This window comes from Phoca vitulina, unplaced genomic scaffold, assembly GCF_004348235.1.
Source record: "Phoca vitulina isolate PV1807 unplaced genomic scaffold, GSC_HSeal_1.0 scaffold14, whole genome shotgun sequence".
Lineage (NCBI taxonomy): Eukaryota > Metazoa > Chordata > Mammalia > Carnivora > Phocidae > Phoca > Phoca vitulina.
The window spans coordinates 36,579,125-36,598,773 of record NW_022589717.1 but is presented as its reverse complement, the minus strand read 5'-3'; the positions used below and the strand labels follow the sequence as shown (position 1 = coordinate 36,598,773).

At 34.0% G+C, this 19,649-nt stretch overlaps 1 protein-coding gene across 4 annotated transcripts in view; it reads left to right on the top strand.

Annotated features, from left to right (window-relative positions):
- The window catches only part of FSTL5 (follistatin like 5), a 726,034-nt gene that overhangs the window by 356,850 nt on the left and 349,535 nt on the right, over window positions 1-19,649 (top strand). For all 4 annotated transcript variants that reach the window (XM_032413109.1, XM_032413108.1, XM_032413107.1 and 1 more), the window contains exon 5: window positions 16,117-16,313. In XM_032413109.1, coding sequence (XP_032269000.1) covers window positions 16,117-16,313 — 197 coding nt within the window. The remainder of the gene's footprint in view (window positions 1-16,116; window positions 16,314-19,649) is intronic.

Sequence of the window (19,649 nt, the reverse complement as noted above, 5' to 3'; positions counted from 1 at the left end):
CTTTATTTATTTTTCATCTCCATAATGTGACAAGTGTAGTGCTTTTCATCACCTAATACCAATCCCTGCAGCTGCTTAATGAAACATATCCACTGCCATTTATCATTATTTTCTAACAGTTCTCAGTATGTCCAAATTCCTATCCAACGAAACTAAAATTAATATATTCACATAGACTATGATAACCTTATCAACTACTTAAAAATATGACCAAAATATAGTTCACCATAGTCACTGATTCTGTTATTTTATCAGGGATTGTTTGGGCTCTTCTGAAAATTAAATGAAATATTTGTTTACATTAAAGATGTTTATACTACCTGAAGAACAACCAATGATGATAGTCATGCTTATGCAATTTATGCTTACGTTTTAAATATTATTTTCTGTGGCATTTTCTGAATGAAATACGACTGAAGCGTAAGAGAAGTGAACTTCTTAAATTTCTAATTACTATTTGAGTCACTTAGAAGTGCTAATTTACCAAAGTTTTATCCCAACATGTATCTAAATTAAAGGTTAACATTACTTAAGAGGTAAAGAAATCAGGGCAATTTTGTCTCAACTGAGGAAAAAAGATGGTCTTTGTATATTCATTTCCATCTGCCAGCTTGAAGATTTTCTTTTTTAAAAGATTCTTTTAAAACTTAAATGTAGTTTCCATGAAGGCTTTAAAATGTCCTTTAACATAAGCACTGAAAGGTGAAAATTGGCCAGGCCACGTGGGGACAGCTGCTGACAGTGGCGTTCTAGTTCCTCCACTGTAAAGGAAGAAACAGGTGGCATTTGGAAATGTTCCTCTTAGTCTCATCTTGAAGAGGTGCTTCTCTCTGGCTGAGGCTGGTTTTGTGTATTATTTACTATATTTATCCCATTAAATGAGATTAATAATTAGAGGCAAGATTTATGACATAAGCTTTTTCTCCTGAACCATTTGCTTAAAAATAACAGGTAAATTTTTTTTCAGATCCTCAGAGATTACATCTAGAAGTTAAGCTTAGGAACAAACAAGATGAAGATAGGAAAGGGATTTTTATCTCAGGGCTAAAAATAAAATGTATAATTAGTGCTCTAAGATGAGACATCACTATTCAATAATCAGTTAGCCAAGTCTAATCTTAGCCTGTCTATGGCATTCTGTACTACATCTGTGTGATATGGTAATCTAAATTTGAACAGATGTCCTGAATGTTATGTCAATATTTGAATTGCTATTATGGCTATGAATCAATATTACTTTGTAAACATCCTTATTTTAAGAGGCTTGAATCATGGCACAGTGGTTAAATACACAGCCTCTGGAGTTTAATTGCCTGATTTGATAACCCAGCTCCAGTATTCACTGACTATATCTCTTTTGGAGACTTGCTCGACACCCTATCGCCACGGTTTGCCCATCCATGAAAGAGAAGTAATATTCATCTCATAATATATTTGCAGGGATTAAATGTGTTAATATTCAGTTTGAGATCCTGTAACATGATGAACATTCAATTATAATTGTTTATTGTTATTCATGTATACATTAGGTCTTCCTTCCACATTTCCTTTTTGGAGTCAGGCAAAGTACATTGCACTAAAATATCGATTATGTGAACAGATGAAAAGTAGAGTATAGGGATAGAAAGTAAAGCCATTTGAGTCAAGCATCTCTTTGATTCTACTATCAAAATAGCTCAGGTAAAAAATTTCTATTTTATTCCATGGTTTAACCTTTGCAAACATCAGAACATCATAAAATAATATCTTCAAACTGAATTAATATCCCTAGTCTCTATCCAAAATATTTGTAAATAGAGTATCAATTATTTTCTTAATCTCTCATAGCTCACTCATCACTATGGTGATGTACTCTGTTTACATTAAAAGGAGAATCAAAATCTAACTTTGTGGGGGAGGGAGTCTGTTATATGTCATAAACTGTGGTGAGCTCTTTACATATAATTTAATCATTTCAAAAACGCATGCGTTAGGTTTTGATATTACCGTATAAACTAAAGAACACTAAGATACAGAAAGAGCCAATGACTAACTCCCATGTCCACAGCTAGCGTATATTGGAGTTCGGTTCATAACCCAGGCACCTCGTCTTTTAGTAATTGAGAACACTCATTTAAAAATATATGGCCTCAAGGGGCGCCTGGGTGGCTCAGTCGTTAAGCGTCTGCCTTCGGCTCAGGTCATGATCCCAGGGTCCTGGGATCGAGCCCCGCATCGGGCTCCCTGCTCTGCGGGAAGCCTGCTTCTCTCTCTCCCACTCCCCCTGCTCGTGTTCCCTCTCTTGCTGTGTCTCTCTCTGTCAAATAAATAAATAAAATCTTTAAAAAAAAAAAAAAAAAGCGTCTGCCTTTGGCTCAGGTCATGATCCCAGGACCCCGGGATCGAGCCCCGCATCGGACTCTCTGCTCGTCGGGAAGCCTGCTTCTCCCTCTCCCACTCCCCCTGCTTGTGTTCCCTCTCTCGCTGTCTCTCTCTGTCAAATAAATAAATAAAATCTTAAAAAATATATATATATATGGCCTCAATATCCAACTGAATCTAGGGTTCACCTTTTGAGCTTTCATTTGAGTTTTACTGTAATGACTTTATAGACCATCATAATTTCCCTCAGGTGTCTGGTCTGTCTAAATCCCACCCCACCCCCAGCTGTGCAATTTCCACTTTTCTTTCCTTTTCACACTGTTTAGAATTTCAAATTTCTTCAGTGTGTTTTCTTTATTAACTCAGATTATTACAACAAAACACTTTTGCATTTGGCATGCTAGGCTACACTAAAGATTAGGCTTGGGCTCTTCTCTAATGTACTTAAACTTCATGTTTTTTATATTTCCAAATGGGCCTCTTACCTGGATTATATTGTTGTGAGTAAAATCGGGTGTTCCTCAAACTTGAGTGTTAATCTGAATCACCTGAAGAACTTGTTAAAACACAGACTGTTCGGCCATACACCCAGAGTTCTGATCTGGTATGTATTAATTGGTGCTGAGAATTTGCATCTGGGCTACAGTGTAAGTGACCACTGGTATAGACTGATACAGTATATTTTGAAAATGCTTTCAGTCGCTTTGTTCCCATGAATGCTGAGTACTTTTTAAAAATTATTATGAACATTATTTTTAACCTTTGACAAAATTCTAACTATCTATATTAGTTAGGGATTGATAAAATTTTGATTCTATGACTATTGTTTTTTTCCTTCTCCATTTTTGGGGGTGTTTCTATATTTTACAGACTAAAGGAAGCATTAGTGGAACAGGAAGCTATAGTCGAGTTTGTTAGTTACAAATGTCTAACATCAATCACTACTGTTTGGCAGGCTCTAAAGTAGCACAGACTCTTAGCCAAACTACCTAGAAGTCAAATTCCAGGTCTACCATTTCTGAAATCTGTCACCCTGATTAAATTACTTAACCTCTGTGTGCCACAGTTTCCTAATCTAAAAAAGGGAAAAAATAGTAGCATCTATCCTATTTGGTAGTTTTAGTATCATATAGATTAATATATGAAAGGAATTTACAAATATTTACAGTGAGGGATATAGGGGTTTTAACTTCTCTTTAATGGTGGTATTATGCTTTACATAATGTCAAATATTTTGCTTGGAGAGTTTATTAACTGATAAGGTATGATAGACATAACCATCAAGGATCAAATGGAATTCAAATCTCAGCTTAACATGTTTTGCATTACTTCTATATTTTTAATTCAACCATAATATTCCTGGAAATGTTATGATTGAAATATTTCCAATACAAAAGCCTTCAAAAATACCATATTAATAAAGCAACAAATAGGCTTTGCTACTTATGAGAAAATGAATTTCTTATTCTTGAGAGTATTGCATTCATTAAAAAACCATTTCAAATTATTTAATAAACACAGTACTTATAAAACAGCATATAGAATCCACCTTTTGTTTTAAACCCATTTTTTTTCTAATAGTGTTCTATGTACTTTATAATTAAAATATAATCATCAGAATGGATCGATTGTTTGGCCAAATATTTATTTCTAATTTTGTAGAAGACTTATCATTTTTATGCAAGAATAGCTAATAGTGCTAGTGTGGTAAAGAGTAGCGTTTTACCTGATTAAAACCAAATTAACATAAACAAACTATTCTAGGAAAGTTAAATGTTATGCTGAATATCATTAGGCAATTCCCAGAATGTTATAGTGCCCCATTTATAATAATTTTATTATGTGTATGGACATTTAAACAATTTGAGTGAAACATAATGCTTACTATGCCTCTTCAATATGCTTTTTTTGTACCATGACCCTGCTGAATAGACAATATGAAATCTTTGCTAAAAGAAATAGAGTAGCCAATAAGCAGATAGCTCTCAGAAATTTCAAAGTATCTGAACTACACTAGAAGTGAAGTCTGTGAGTTGATGAAAGGCGGGGCTGCATCACATTTTTCTGTTTGGACTTAATATAGAAAGGAATGGCATTTACAAGTTTTAAGCAGAAAAGACACCTGAAAAATGTTAATTTGTAGACTAACAGTAATTAAGTAGAAGTTGGAGAGATGGAAAGTATGGAGGGTTGCAAGTTAGGCAGTAAATAAATTAATGCTAGAATCAGGGGCGCCTGGGTGGCTCAGTCGGTTAAGCGTCTGCCTTCAGCTCAAATCATGATCCCAGTATGCTGGGATTGAGCCCCGCATTTGGCTCCCTGCTCAGCGGGGAGTCTGCTTCTCCTTCTTTCTCTGCCCCTCCTCCTTGCTTGTGTTATCTCTCTCTCTCTCTCAAATAAATAAATCTTTATTTTTAAAAAATTTTTTAAAAGATTTTATTTATTTGACAGAGAGAGCACAAGCAGAGGGAGAGAGAGGGAGAAGCAGGCTCCCCGCTGAGCAAGGAGCCCAATGTGGGACTCGATCCCAGGACCCTGGGATCATGACCCAGGCCAAAGGCAGCTGCTTAACCGACTGAGCCACCCAGGCATCCCAAATAAATAAGTCTTTAAAAAGAAAAGAAATTAATGCTAGAATCAGATGAATGATAGAGTCCTGAGTTAACTTACCTACTAGTATGGATGGAGAAATATAATAGAAATTAAGAAGTAAGGGTAAAAAAAAGCTAATGAGATTAAACATTTATCTCCTCACCTCCTTAAGACTCCAGTAAAATGAGAGTAAAATAATAATCCCATAAAAAAGTTGGGCTGTGAATGAAAGAAATCTTAAATAAATTTCTCAAAGACACAGAAAAGAATACAAGATATTTCTACAATAAGCATATATGATAAAATACTGAGGACAAGCACTAAAAGAAAAAGAAAAAGAGTATATAAATTCCAAATCAGTAACAAGAAAATGGTAAAATAAAAACAAAACAAACAAAATTTATTCAAAAAGAAAACATACGAAAGCAAAACAGTAGTGAGCACAATAAGAGTTACAAAAACAAATTTAAAGACACTGATCATCATAATTGTCTTAGTCCATTCAGACTGCTATAACAAAATACCACAGACTGAGTGGTTTATAAACAACAATTTTTTGTTTTTTTTCTCACAGTTCTGGAGGCTAGAAAGTTCAAGATCATGGCACCAACAGATTCAGTGTTTGGTGAGGGCTTCCTGGTTCACAGTTGTTTTTTCACTCTGTCCTCATAGGACAGAAAAGGTTAGGGAGCTCTGTGAGGTCTCTTTTATAACAGCACTAATTCCATTCATGAAGGTTCCACTCTCATGACCTAAGCATCTCCCAAAGGTCCTATCTCCTAATACCATTACATTAAGAAGTAGAATTTCAACATAGGAATTTAGAGGGGATGCAAACATTCAGACCATAACAATAATAAATATAAATGGTCTAAACTTACCAATTAAAAGAGAATGTCAGATTTTTAAAATCCATTGATATGAGATTAGGATGAATATAATACTACCTTAAAGGTAATTGGGTAATTTAGGACAGAGTTAGTAACTAAGGCTGTCAGGTAAAATATAATGCAGTATTTGGGAATATGTACGCCAAAAAAAATTGTTCATTATTTATCTGAAATTCTAAATTAACTGGCTGTTCTACATTTTTATGTCCTAAATCTGGCAACTCTAGTAATAGCTGAAATGCTCATTTACTGTACTCTTTTTTTTTTTAAAGATTTTATTTATTTATTTATTTATTTAGAGAGAGCATGTGCTTGAGCTGGGGGAGGGGCAGAGGAAGAGGAAGAGAGAGAACCGCAAACTCTGTGCTAAGCATAGAGCCAAATGCAGGGCTCAGTCTCACAACCTTGGGATCATGACCTGAGCTAAAACCAAAGGTTGGATGCTCAGCCTACTGAGCCATCCAGGCACCCCTCATTTAGTGCACACTTTTAGTCATTTCTATTCTTCCTCTTTTCAAAGTATATGTCAAGATATTCAACAAATATTTAGTAAGCAAACAGGTGTTAGCACTGAGGAAGGCAGTGAAAATACAAATATATATTTGTATACAAAATAAAAATTCTGTATTGTGTGTGTGTGTGTGTGTGTAGAAAGATAGATATAGTTGTACCTATAGTTTCTTCAATAAGCTGGTCTAAGTTTACCTGATAAACTAATAAAATATAGGCAATGTATACAGTGGAAGAATGGGAGAAAAAGTGTAACAACATATTGGCATTTAATTTATGACAATGTATTGAAATGTTATTTTGTATAATGCCTAGTTCAAGAACTTGTGAATGATACAAAATGAATCATAAATGATCCTTACCATCAGCATATCATAGTCCAAAAGCGGGGGAAACATGTCATGTTTCAAAAAATAAAAGGTAAGGGCGCCTGGGTGGCTCAGTCATTTAAGCATCTGACTTTGGCTCAAGTCATGATTTCTGGGTCCTAGGATCAAGCCCCACAGTGGGCTCCATGCTCAGCGGGGAGCCTGGTTGTCCCTGTGCCCCTCCCTCTGCTCATGCTCTCGCTCTCTCTTTCTCAAATAAATAAAATCTTTAAAAAATTAAAAAATAAAAGGTAAAATGAGAGGTAGAGTCAGCAAGAGAGAGAGAGAATTAGAATAAATGTGATTCATACAAAAGACTATAGAAGTTTAAAGGGAGAAACAAACTTAGGTCCCAGGTAGGGCCTCTATGTTTCTGAGCCCTAGGGACTGGGGACATTGTGTAGGTTGCCCCTAAGCTGGATGAGACTTAGAATGCAATTCATTGACAAAAGCATATTTTTTTTCAGCTTTACAAATTTAACTCAGATTTACCATTATTGCAATACACAGAAATCATAAAAAGCCCTGAATGCTCAAGGCACTTTTCTGTTGCATAAGCTACTAGGCCCATGTGCGTGAAGAAGCAACTAGGAGATCATGGCCTAGATTTAGCACCTGAACAAATGTCAAGTCTGCTTTTCCTCTTATAGGGATATGGTTATAATCTACTTTATTTAAACTCTGAAACAGTGGTTCACCACACTGGATGTATGTAATGAATCACCTGAAGCACTTTTTAAAAATATTGATGCCCCAGCCCCACCACAGATCAGTTAAATCAGACTCTGAGAAAGAGGCCCAGGTATCACTTGTTTTAATGCTCCTCAGGTGGCTATATATAAAAACTGCTGCTTCAGAGAATCCTCTTTTCTCATTTAGTACACCTTAAAAGCCACTTCCAGCCATGCCAAAAATACTCTTTGGGGTCTGAATTACCTGTTAGTCTAGCTTTCCTGATCACCCCCACTAGGCAAATGGCAGATCTTTCTTATGTTCACAAGTTAATATAATACCAAATTTACCCTGACACATTTAACAAAATGCTTTCACCTAAAACAACCCCTGTTGACCAAGGGGTTACTTCAATAAAAGTAAAAGGTCTAGTCTACTTTTTTATGATAATAGAGAAAAATCGATGACTTTCCTGGGATATATGTGATATAGTAGCCCTCCTTCATTCTGACACTATCCCTTAAATTTAAATAAAATATTAATTTCTTATACCATTTTGAAATGCATTTATATGACAAGTTAAAGGAGCTTTTAAAATTAAGATTAAAAAATGCTGCTTTTGAATTAGCATTGAATATATCTGTATCTATGTGGTTTTTTTTCTGTTTCCCAAAAACTCTACATTTAGATTTCAAGAAAAGAGCCAAAAAACATATTGATATCTATCTATGCTATGCCATTATTCTATACACCAAGGGTTAGCAAACTATGGCCCACCGCCTGCTTTTGTACATAAAGTTTTATTGGAACACACCCATAACCATTTGTTCACATACTGTCTACATATGCTTTTGCCCTACAATAACAAAGCAGAGTGGTGGTAACAGAAATGGCATGGGCCAGAAAGCCTAAAATATTTACTCTCTAGCCCTTTACAGAAGTTTGTCCAAACCTGTATAGATTTTTTAAAAAATCTATTACTTAAGATAACCTGAGATAACTAATTCCCTCAGATTGGTCTTTGACAATCCCTCATAATAAACAAAAGAAGGAAAATGGGTTATTTGTGAAACAAGTCCATTCCTCAGTGTGAAATGATATTTCACTTTCTTTTTTTCTCTCCATCACCCATCCTCTTTTCCCTTGTCCTGTTTGTTTTATTGTGTTGTGTTTTTTGCTTTTTATCCCCTTCTATGATACAATTTCCTATCTTTCTTGGACTATTTAAAAAGCTATACTTCCTTGGACTTTTAAAATGACTGCCATCTTTCCAGAAATCAAGTCCCGAATTTTCTTTGCTTCCCTTGAGATCTTTTACCAAGTCTGGAAAAGATCATTTAAGGATGATTTAAAGAGTCATTAAAATAAAATTAAACTTCAGATCATGCCTCACATAGGTTCCTATTTAGTCTTTAAACCTGGCAGAATCCCAAAAAGATGGGTCTGTCCAAGGGACCTGGTCCTGAATCAAGTATTTGGTACCAGCCAAAATGCTGGCATATTTTAACATGTTAAATATTTAACTAACTCATTATTTAGGAGGGACCTAGGCAGATGTTACAATCAGTTCAAGGAAGCCAAAGAGCCACATACTTATATGGAGTAAACAATTGTAGAGATGTACTTACAGGTATACATGAATCTGGCTTTTTCCACAAAAGAGGGGAGAGAAATCAATTGAATCTCTTCCAGTCAGAATTCATTTGCAAGTCCATAGACAAGAATTACTTCTCATTGGTATCAGTTATCTACAATTTACAGAGCAGTAAAATATTTCAAAGGCAGTGAAAGGCTGAAGTTAGATAACCCTGAAAGTCATGTTATAAATAATGAGTAATTTTCCATTGGAGACACCTAATAATTTCTTTGCTCATTCCAAACTTATTTACTGAATTGTGGTACTAGAAATCAGTATGTGGCCTGAACAACATTGAAGTCATACAAAAGGAAAATCTTTAGACATAAACTATATAAGCTACTGTTATTATTTTAATTATGGAGCCAAGAAGAAACCAAATTAATTGAAGAAAAGAAAATATTACTAAACCATTATATATTTTTGCATTAGTATCTGCATGGACATATATAAATATAGGTGTATGAATATTAATGCATGTTATCTTCAAAGAAAGGTGTTTCTGTTTTCACTGCTTATAACAGGTAACTAAATCAAGAAATTAAATAAATAAGAATTTTAGAGTTAATGTAAAGGCGAACATTATGGTTTTTCTTTTTCCTTAGAAACCAGAAAGCCAGGCATTGTTTTAAAATGTATTTATTAAATAATTCTGCAACTCATTTGTAAAATGATTGTCTTTAAAAATAAGGAGTTTGTAATTCATTTGCATCTGAAAACATACATGAGGACAACCACTTAAGTAATCCTCTTTTACTATTTATTCATAATGTGAAAATTAGGAATTTTACATCTCTATTGACTTTAGAAATTTCACATATTTAAAAATTTTTTTCTTATGTAACTTATTCATAGCTCATATGCTTTTAGTTGTAGCAAAATTAACATGAGAAGATTCAATTTAATGAAAAAGCAACTTTTTACTGTATAAAGTTATCTTGAACTTACCTTTGATAAAGTAGCCCTTAGGCTTTTTCTAAACAGTAGCCAATACACTATCAAAGGAATATATCTCTACAAGCATTGTTATTACTCATATTAATATAACCGCAGATTTTGTTTTATGCATTTACATACACATATGCTTGCATATGGTGAAAATAAAAATGTCAGCTGAATTTCACAGTAAACTTTGCAGTTCAGAGAAAGGCAACATCTCTTTTCCTTATATTCTTCCATGTAATTTGCAGCAGTCAGTTTCTCCGTTTTCAAGAAATAGACTATAGTGCATAAAGTTGTATGATAAAATTGTCTTCATTTCTTCTCCACCAAACTACTGAGTGCTTTAGCAGTCTCTTTTTAAGAAGTCTGTGTCTTAATACTCCTTGAAAATACGTGTGATCATGGTTTGACCATTGTCACCTTCACTTCACACTTTACAAGTGCCCTTCTTTATTTTTTGTTCATTTCAAGTTTTTACTTAAATTCTAGTTAGTTAACATATAGTATATAACTGGTTTCAAGAGGAGAATTTAGTGATTCATCACTTACATATAACACCTGTGCTCATCACAAGTGCCCTCCTTTATCAGCCATACTTCTGCCATGCATTTGTCAGTGACTCATTAGTCCAATTTATCAAACCGTTTTTTTCCTTCTGAAATATAAAGCTTCTGAACTATAACTATGTTTCCTTTTCGCTCATTGAGACCTCTACCAGGATATCCCCAAATTACCTCAAACTCATCTGATTTCAAAATTAATTTATCATTTCCTCTATATTTATTTGCTCATTGTCTCATAGGCCCAATTTCTACGGATGGCATACACAGTCTACACTTAATGTAGAAACCTTCCAGTCCTCCAATTTACAATGCTTATATAGTTTGCCCTCTGTCTTTTCTATTACCTAAGTATCTTTGGTCAAGGTCATGATTAGCTATTGTTAAAACATGAGGTACATCCATGGGGCACCTGGGTGGTGCCATCGATTAAACATCCAACTCTTGGTTTCAGCTCAGGTCATGATCTCAAGGTCATGCATGAAGCGTTGGGCTCCACACTCATTGCGGAGTCTGCTTAAGACTTTCTCTCCCTCTGCCACTCCCCCCATCCTATCTCTCTCTCTCTCGCAAATAAATAAATAAATCTTAAAAAAAAACATGATATATATCCATAAGAAAATGCACGACTAAATAGATACTTGTTTCTTATCTTGTGCGACTAAGTATATGTGAATTAAAAGAAAATGTCAAATACTGTCATATTTCTATGATAATATATAACATTGAGGAATTGAACAGTTAAAATTTATAATCTTCCAGATAACCAAACTGTCCAAAGGACCCAGGGCTCATGGATAAACTTCAGGAAGAAATTAACTCAACCTCAAACTTCTACTATAGATAAATATAGCATTAAACTTAATGCTTAAGAAAAAGTACTATAGTCCTATAAGAGTACTTTTCTGGATTTGTTCCAGACCAAAGTACTATGCTCAATGTCTGTTTGATCTACATTTCCCATGTGGAAGTATTACAGTTTTTCTCTGTGGTTTATCAAGCTTGCCTGGTAATTGTATCACAATTTGATTTACATTTTTTGAAGTTGTGAGCATACAAAATCATGATGTTTAGATAGGCTTGGTAAGTCATTCATGTCATTATTAGGTGGTGCCCCTAATGATTGTTGTGGAAAATAAAAATCCTACCAACCAAAAGACCTCTCTGTCCCAATATAGAAGACAAAAAATGATTTATTATTGTGTATGCATATCAGATTTCATGCATGCAGGCAGCCCTCAGAAGATTAAGTTCTTGACAGAATTTCACACACATTTGTACAATAACAGAAGAAAAACAATTAAAGCTTCTCTATCTTCTCGGGGCTCCTGGGTGGCTCAGTCGGTTAAGCATCTGCCTTCGGCTCGGGTCATGATCCCAGGGTCCTGGGATTAAGTCCCACATCGGGCTCCCTGCTCAGTGGGAAGCCTGCTTCTCCCTCTCCCTCTGCTGTTCCCCCTGCTTGTGCTCTCTCTCTCTCTCTCTGTCAAATAAAAAAAAAAAGAAAAACTTCTCTATCTTCTCAATAGACAAATATATACAAACTTGTGAGTTCTGTATACCTCACAGGAAACTTCTGAGTTAATTTCTGAGTGATGGGTTTACAATCCTAGGGTTAGAAATCCTCAACCTTTCATGTAATGTCAAATGTCAAGCCTATTATTGGGCTTATTATGCTTTTAATGATATGGTATAGTAATTGTTCTTACTTCATAGGGTCATTATAAGATTAAATGAGTTATCTTTAAATTCTTAGAACAGTGCCAGCACACAACTGCTGTGTAAATATTGGATTAGAAATCATTATATGACTATGGCTTCACAGATATGAATAGCATATCTTTTATAATATCAATACAAACAATAAAATTTTCATTGACAACCACATATTTGAGTGATGTGATAAAACTGTGGGTAAAGATTATTTGGGTTTCAAAAGTACTAAGAGACCTATTCTCAATGGAGTTACATGAGTCTTAGTTTTGATTATATTTGGTGCAGGGATAGATTTACTTTTTTGTAGTCTGGTTAATTTTAAATGATTTGGTCAAATTCTTTAATTCTTGGTAAAATAGGTGATGGGTGTTCAGGAGGGCACTTGGGATGAGTACCAGGCATTGCATGGAAGTATTGAATCACTATGTTGTACACCTGAAATTAATATTACACTGTATGTTAACTAACTGGAATTTTTTTTTTAAACGAACTGGAATTTAAATAGAAACTTAAAAATAAAATTCCCTGCCTCTAGGAGAAAATCATGGCCCTTAAAATGTACTAAGTTGTTTGGGCGCCTCGGTGGTTCAGTTAGTTGGGCGACCGACTCTAGATTTAGGATCAGGTCTTGATCTCAGGGTTGTGAATTTGAGCATGGATATAGCTAGAGAGTATAATGCTGAGAGAAATAAGTCAGAGAAAAACAAATACCATGTGATTTCATTCATATGTGGAATTTAAGAAACAAAACAAGTGAGCAAAGGAAAAAGAGAGAGAAACTGAGAAACAGACTCTTAACTATAGAGAACAAACTGATGGTTACCAGAGGGGAAGTGGGTGGGGGGATGGAGGAATAGGTGATGGAGATTAAGGAGTGCACTTTTCCTGATGGGCACTGGATGGAAGTATTGAATCACTGTATTGTAAACTTAAAATTAATATTGTATGTTACCTATAATGTAATTAAAATAAAATAAAACAAAATAGAAAAAAATCAATTCTAAAGGGAAAGAGGTATATATTAAAAAGGAGATTCTAGGGGTGCCTGGGTGGCTCAGTGGGGAGTGTGCTTGGGGTTCTCTCTCTCTAACTCTGCCCCCTCCCCTTCTCTCTCTCTAAAATAAATAAGTAAATCTTAAGAAAAGGAGATTTTAGATTTAAAAAAAAGAATTTTACTCCATTTATTTGCTAAAATTTTTCTTTAAGGTTACCGATCACCTACAGTTTAAGGAATTAAGTGCACATGTTTTATTGTTTATCTTACTTTCATTCTGAAACATTTGACATTTCACCATACCCTCTTTCTTGAAAAGTTCTTCTCCCTTTAGCTTCCTCTTCAGTACTTTCTTATTCTCCTGCAACTTCTCAGATAGTCCTTTCTCTTTTTCCTTTATGAGTTCTTTTTTCTCTATTTGCCTAGAGTTTATTGTTATGTTTATCTTTCATTTTTACAAATAATCCTCAACAAATTTACTGAATCCCATATATAAGTTGATTTAAAACTCAGTTCTGAAGATGAGAGAAGTAGAGAATAAAGGACAAAAGGGATATTGTTTGTGTATAGAAATCATTCTGCTCCTTTCTAGCTCTGTAACTTTGAACAAGTTATTTAATTTCTCCATGCCTTAATTCCTCATCTATAAAATGGTGATAATTGCATTGTTTTTCTTTTGAGAATGTTGTGAGGGTTAACTGATTTAATACGTATAAAGTTCCTGACACATAGGATACCTGCATTACATGTGATTTATTGTTAATAGCAGATGTTCCTATTTTATTACTAAAAATCCGTGACAGGAAATTTTATTAAATCTATAAATTCCACAAGGTTTTACATAATTGTATGACTACTTCTTGTACATTTCCATAGACTGTAAATGCCTTAACTGCAAAGCTTTTATTTTTATTTTCTTTGGATTGCTGGCAACCACTTGAACTTTCAAGGAAATTTACAAGTTGGGAAATGAAAGTATTAATAGAGATCATTATGATGATCACATTACTCCATTAGATCAAAATTAGAGTGTAACAACTCAAACTGTATCATCTTCCCTCAAATTTTAAGTATTAGTAAACAAGTTCTCAGCATTTAAACCTCAGTTCCCATTGCCTCTCACAAGCATTCTGATCTCCACTTTGCTTGTGGCCCCAGGTCAGCATCGCCAAACTCCACCCTACCCACTACTAGTAAGATGAGAGGAGACACAGACCCAAAGTCAAATACAGAAATCCCCAGGTGGGGCTATTGGAGTAGTCTATGACGCTTTTTCCCATTCTTTTATCGCACATTCCTCTCGCTTCCTGATGCATACACATGTGCACATGCAAATACACCCACAATCACAGGCACGCACACGCTTGAAGGTTTCCTTTTGTGCCACTTTCATGGACACCCAAATTGCTACCTCTTCCTATAGATTTGATTACTTCTCTCTTTTGTCAGTGATTTCCTTGCTGTTATGAAAACGTTCTCAGTATTATTTTTTTACTGAGAACGGAATAATGCAAAATTGACTTAATCTGCATCACAAAGTTTACGTTTTGTTGTAAAAAAGAATTTCTTGACAGAATTGCTAAACACTAAAATTGCTGAACAATGGTAGTTATTTCACGGTCTTTGAAAAATAAGACAGTCTCTCATCTTTCTAGAAGAGACTGTTTTCCATCTTGTTTTGAAAAAGCATGAGACTTCAAATACTGTTTTTCAACTCCATGCTTCTCAGACATATATTTAATAATCTTTAGAATTCTTTTTAAATTGTAGATTCTGTTAAAATCTAATTGTCAAAATTGACAATTATAAAGTTAGTATTTTCTCTAAAAATATGTTCTAAAAATTCTTGGCTAATATAATACTTACTTTTTCATTTACAGATTACATTAGGCACTGTATTTTCTATACTGTATTTTATATCACATTTGCTATCAGTGGTATATACTACTTTTCAATGTACTATTTAAAGACATTATCATGGGGGCCAGTATAAGAAAAATCCTTTGTAAGATAATTATGTGAAGATTTTAGAGCAATTGTAGTTATTTTTGAAGACATTAAGCTAAGCAATTATTTTCACTAACTCTGATGTTGCCAGTATTTTCCTGGTTATTTTATGGGAATACTGAAAAATCTGTGATGCATTGTTAGTTCAATGAGCTTATACTTCATTTTGAGATAAAATTTGCAAAGTTAAAACTTCAAGATACAAAATGCAAACATATATCGTGTTCTACACTGAGTGCTCTAAAAGGAGAGATAAATGAATATCAGAAAAATAAAGACTTTTGTAAGAATACAAATATGAACTTAGCATTATTAAGAATAGAATTTTTTAAAATGCAAACACACACACAAATAGAAACGTCTTCAAAACAAATTCAAATGTAAAAAGCATACTTCCAGTTAAAAATATGCTATCCTATTTTGAAACCAGATATATGAGTTCAAATGCAAAATCCAACATAATCTAACCCTTTGCCTTGGGCAAGTCATTTCATCTCCCTGTGCTTCAAAACCTGTGAACTCTCTCTATAGGAATGTATAGTGAGGATTAAAACTAAGATAATGTATTTAAACAACTGGAGCTGTCATGTTTTTCTATGCTCTTCATAGAATCAATTACTTTGGCATAGAGAAAACACACATTAAATATCTTGTTGTTAGATTTGATACAAATGAAAATTTTCTATCCTATCATGAAAATAGCCCATTATTTTAACTTTGTATGAACTGTAAAGTATGCAAGTAGGAACATAAAAATTATGTACCAAATATGTTATCTATAAGAGGTATCAGCTTCTTAACATTAATACAATAGGTGATTCCTTTTCAATAATATTGCTTTGAAAATAACTTAGTTCTTTTGTTACAGGAAATAACTGCAAGGCCACTGAATACAGCAAGATGAAAAGTATGCTTTTAGACTTACAAAATCAAAAATATATTACACAAGAAAATGAAAACCCTAACGGTGATGACATATCTTGGAAGAAGTTGTTGGTGGATCAAATGTTTAAATATTTTGATGCCGACAGTAATGGACTTGTAGATATTAATGAACTAACTCAGGTATGATTCATGATTAAATTAACAAGTTTGTTTAAATATAGCATGTACAATATCTTTACCTCTGTGTGAATTTATTCTGTATTAATAAAATATATATCTAATCTGTATTATTTGAGAGTGTGGACAAAACATATTTTTAAGGGTAAAATTTGATTACCGTTAAATAACAAAGATTCAGCTGAGTAAATTTTAAAGATTTAATTGACTTTATTCAACAATACTTGAATTGGGCAGCATCCCATCTGGCAAATAGAGGGGTGCTTGGACAATTGTACAAAATGGAAAGGTTTTGTAGAGGGAGAGTGGGGCAAGAAAATTAATAGCAAAAGAGAAAGATTGTTCCAGGCAAGGCCACTTTCCCTTAAGTGGAAAGGCATGGGCTATTATCATGTAGATTACCTCATCTTCTTTTGGGGGATCTAAAGGGCCCAAGTGGCAGACTCATTGGTGGTGATTGAAAAATTCCTGACTGACCTATCAAGACTACATTTCTGGGGGAGGTTGAGCTACAATTAGATTATGTATTAAGCCCCAGTTTGGGGATGTGGCCTAAGTGATGCCATTTTAGGACTATTTTTTTTGTTTGGTTTTTGGTTTTCAGTTTTTGGTGTTGTTTTTCTTTTAACACTATTCTATCAGCAATATTAATTTCAAGTAACATTGATATGATATTTTGTAGTTTAAAAAGCAATAACTACTTTTGATAGGTTTCTATACCTTAAATACCTAAAGGAAACACCAGTTCTTTATCTTACAAAATTTATAAGGTATCTTCAGATATACTGCGGAGCTTTTGTAACGTTTGATTTTCTACATATATTAGTTTTTATTAACATATCTACACCATTGTAACCATTGGTTGGGTACAAAACAAGATCTGACCGAATCCAGTTATTATCATAGTAGCTCCATCTAAATCCAAATGGAAAAACTGTTCCTCATTAGAAAATGGCAGTGACAGCACTTTAACTATACCTGTTTGAAGTGTCTGCCACGTCAAGTTTGTATTCATTTCCTAGGACAGCCATAACAAAATAACGCAAAGTGGGTTTCTAAATCAACCTCCCTCTCCCTTCTGGAGGCTCAACGTCTAAAATCAAGGAGTTGGCTAAGCCATGCTCTCTCTGAAATATCTGGAGGAGGATGTTTGCTTGTCTCTTTCAGTTTCTGGTAGTGCTAGGCATCCTTGGCATTCCTTGGCTTGTAGATAACATCATTCTGCCTCTGTAGTGACAGAGCATCCTCTGTGTGCCTGTCTTTGCAACACCTTGCCTTTTCTTAAAAGGACACCAGTCATATTGGATTAAGGAGCCACTCTACTCCAGTATGACCTCATTTTAAGTTATCTAATTACATCTTCAACATCCCTGTTTCAAAAAAAAAAAAAAAAAAAAAGTAACATTCTGAGGCACTCGGGATTAAGACTTCAAAATATCTTTTAAGAAGATACAACTCAACCCATAATAAAGTTCATCTGCTACAAAATTTAGTTTTGTTTTCTCTGTTTCCCTTGATTTGGACTTGCTTATGTCTGAAAAGTACCCTTCCAATTCATTTGAAAGTTATCTTCAGAAACCCATTTATATCTTGGCTATCCATGAGGTACATGCAAGGAAAGTTCTGGGACGTTTACTGACTTCCTTCTGAATACATCCCATACCACATAAGTCATTTCCACCTTCAGCAGTGTATGGTGAAAATGTCAATACCTCATCTGTCAGTAATCAACTATGAAAAAAAAAAAAAGAAGGAAAATAACAACAGGAGGTTATAACAAACACTCTAAAAGATAGAATAAATACCTAGATATGTATAGCACAAATATTGTTTTTGCCTTGTGTATTTTTAGGCTACAGGTACTCTTCAAGAACTTTTTGCCAAATATTATAACCAATAATACATATGATTTTATTAAAAAACTTAGAAACATATAATATCATAATTTAATATGGAATTTTAAAATAACTTAACTTAGAAGGGTAAAAGGGGAAGGGATCTTAGTGGTGTCTCTTAATAATTTACAAGCTATTATAAGCAGAAATGTGATATGTAACTCCAAGATACTGCCAGTGACAAGTAAAAATTAAAGAATATAATTTGGCTTCAAGGTTCTACAATTGCAGCATGAAAGCTGGCTGCACACATTCTATTTTTATTCCACATAATGAATATATATTCTAGAGTTTTTCTTGCAGATTTTCAAGTAAATTAGAACCTAAAGGCCTTTCTAGTTGAGAGTGAAAATGCATAAAAAATGTAATAGATAAAATGAGTAGGATCTTTAGTTTCACAGCTAACAATTTGTCACAGCAAGAAAATATTTGCTAAAATGAACTGACCAGTTATAGAAATAAATCTCATTCAATCCATCTCTTCACCACTCTAGCTTACCATAAACATCTGTAACTGCACATTTAGTCTTTCAGTCTGAGGCTCATTTTTGTATGTTAAAAATACCCAATTATAAGATATAAATTTATAGCAAAGTGAAATTTTGGACTTTCAAAAGAATTATGTTTTATGAAGTTGATAAAATTGATGGTAGCACACTGGTAGATTTGCCATTGGCAATGGAGGATCTGGAAGAGTTAAAACAGGTTATAACAGAAGAAAGGAAATCAACAAAGATTAAGATGACATATGCATGATCAAAAGAGACTGTTTCAGATGGAAAGGAGTGAGTGGTTCTAAATTGATGAAGTCCTATAATATTTTTTTCAAAATAATCTTTTCGATGATCCAAGTGTAGTGGATAAGAACTTTGATTATAGAACCTGGGTTCAAATCATAACCTTACTACTTACTACTTGTGAACCTTTGGCAAGTTACTTAAATTTTCTGTGACTCAGTTTTCCTTTCTATATATTGGCAATAATAATAGTACTTACTACATAAATTTGATATAATATTTATATTATTTACAATATGTATGCTTCCTAGGAACATGATTAGCACATAAAAAATACAGTGTGTTAGCTATAATTATATTTTCAAAGCTAATAGCAGTATGCTCCAAACTGGGTTATCATATTCCGATGTATGATTCATAAAATAATAGCTCACTGCAAAAGCCTCAACAAACATAAAAAAAATATTTTTTCATAGCATGATCACAAACCTGATGTCTCCCCCAAGTGTTACATATATGACTAGTGTAGTCAGGCACTCAGCTACATAGTAACACATTTGTGGTTTTAAGAACATATATTTTTCCTAAAACAGACCTGAATGTGTGATGCCCGAAGGAAAGATTTCAGGATGAAGTGACCTAAGGTATGAGTATGTTCTTCCTGGCCAGTCTGGGAGGTAGGAAAAGGTCACTAGAAGTGTGACCAT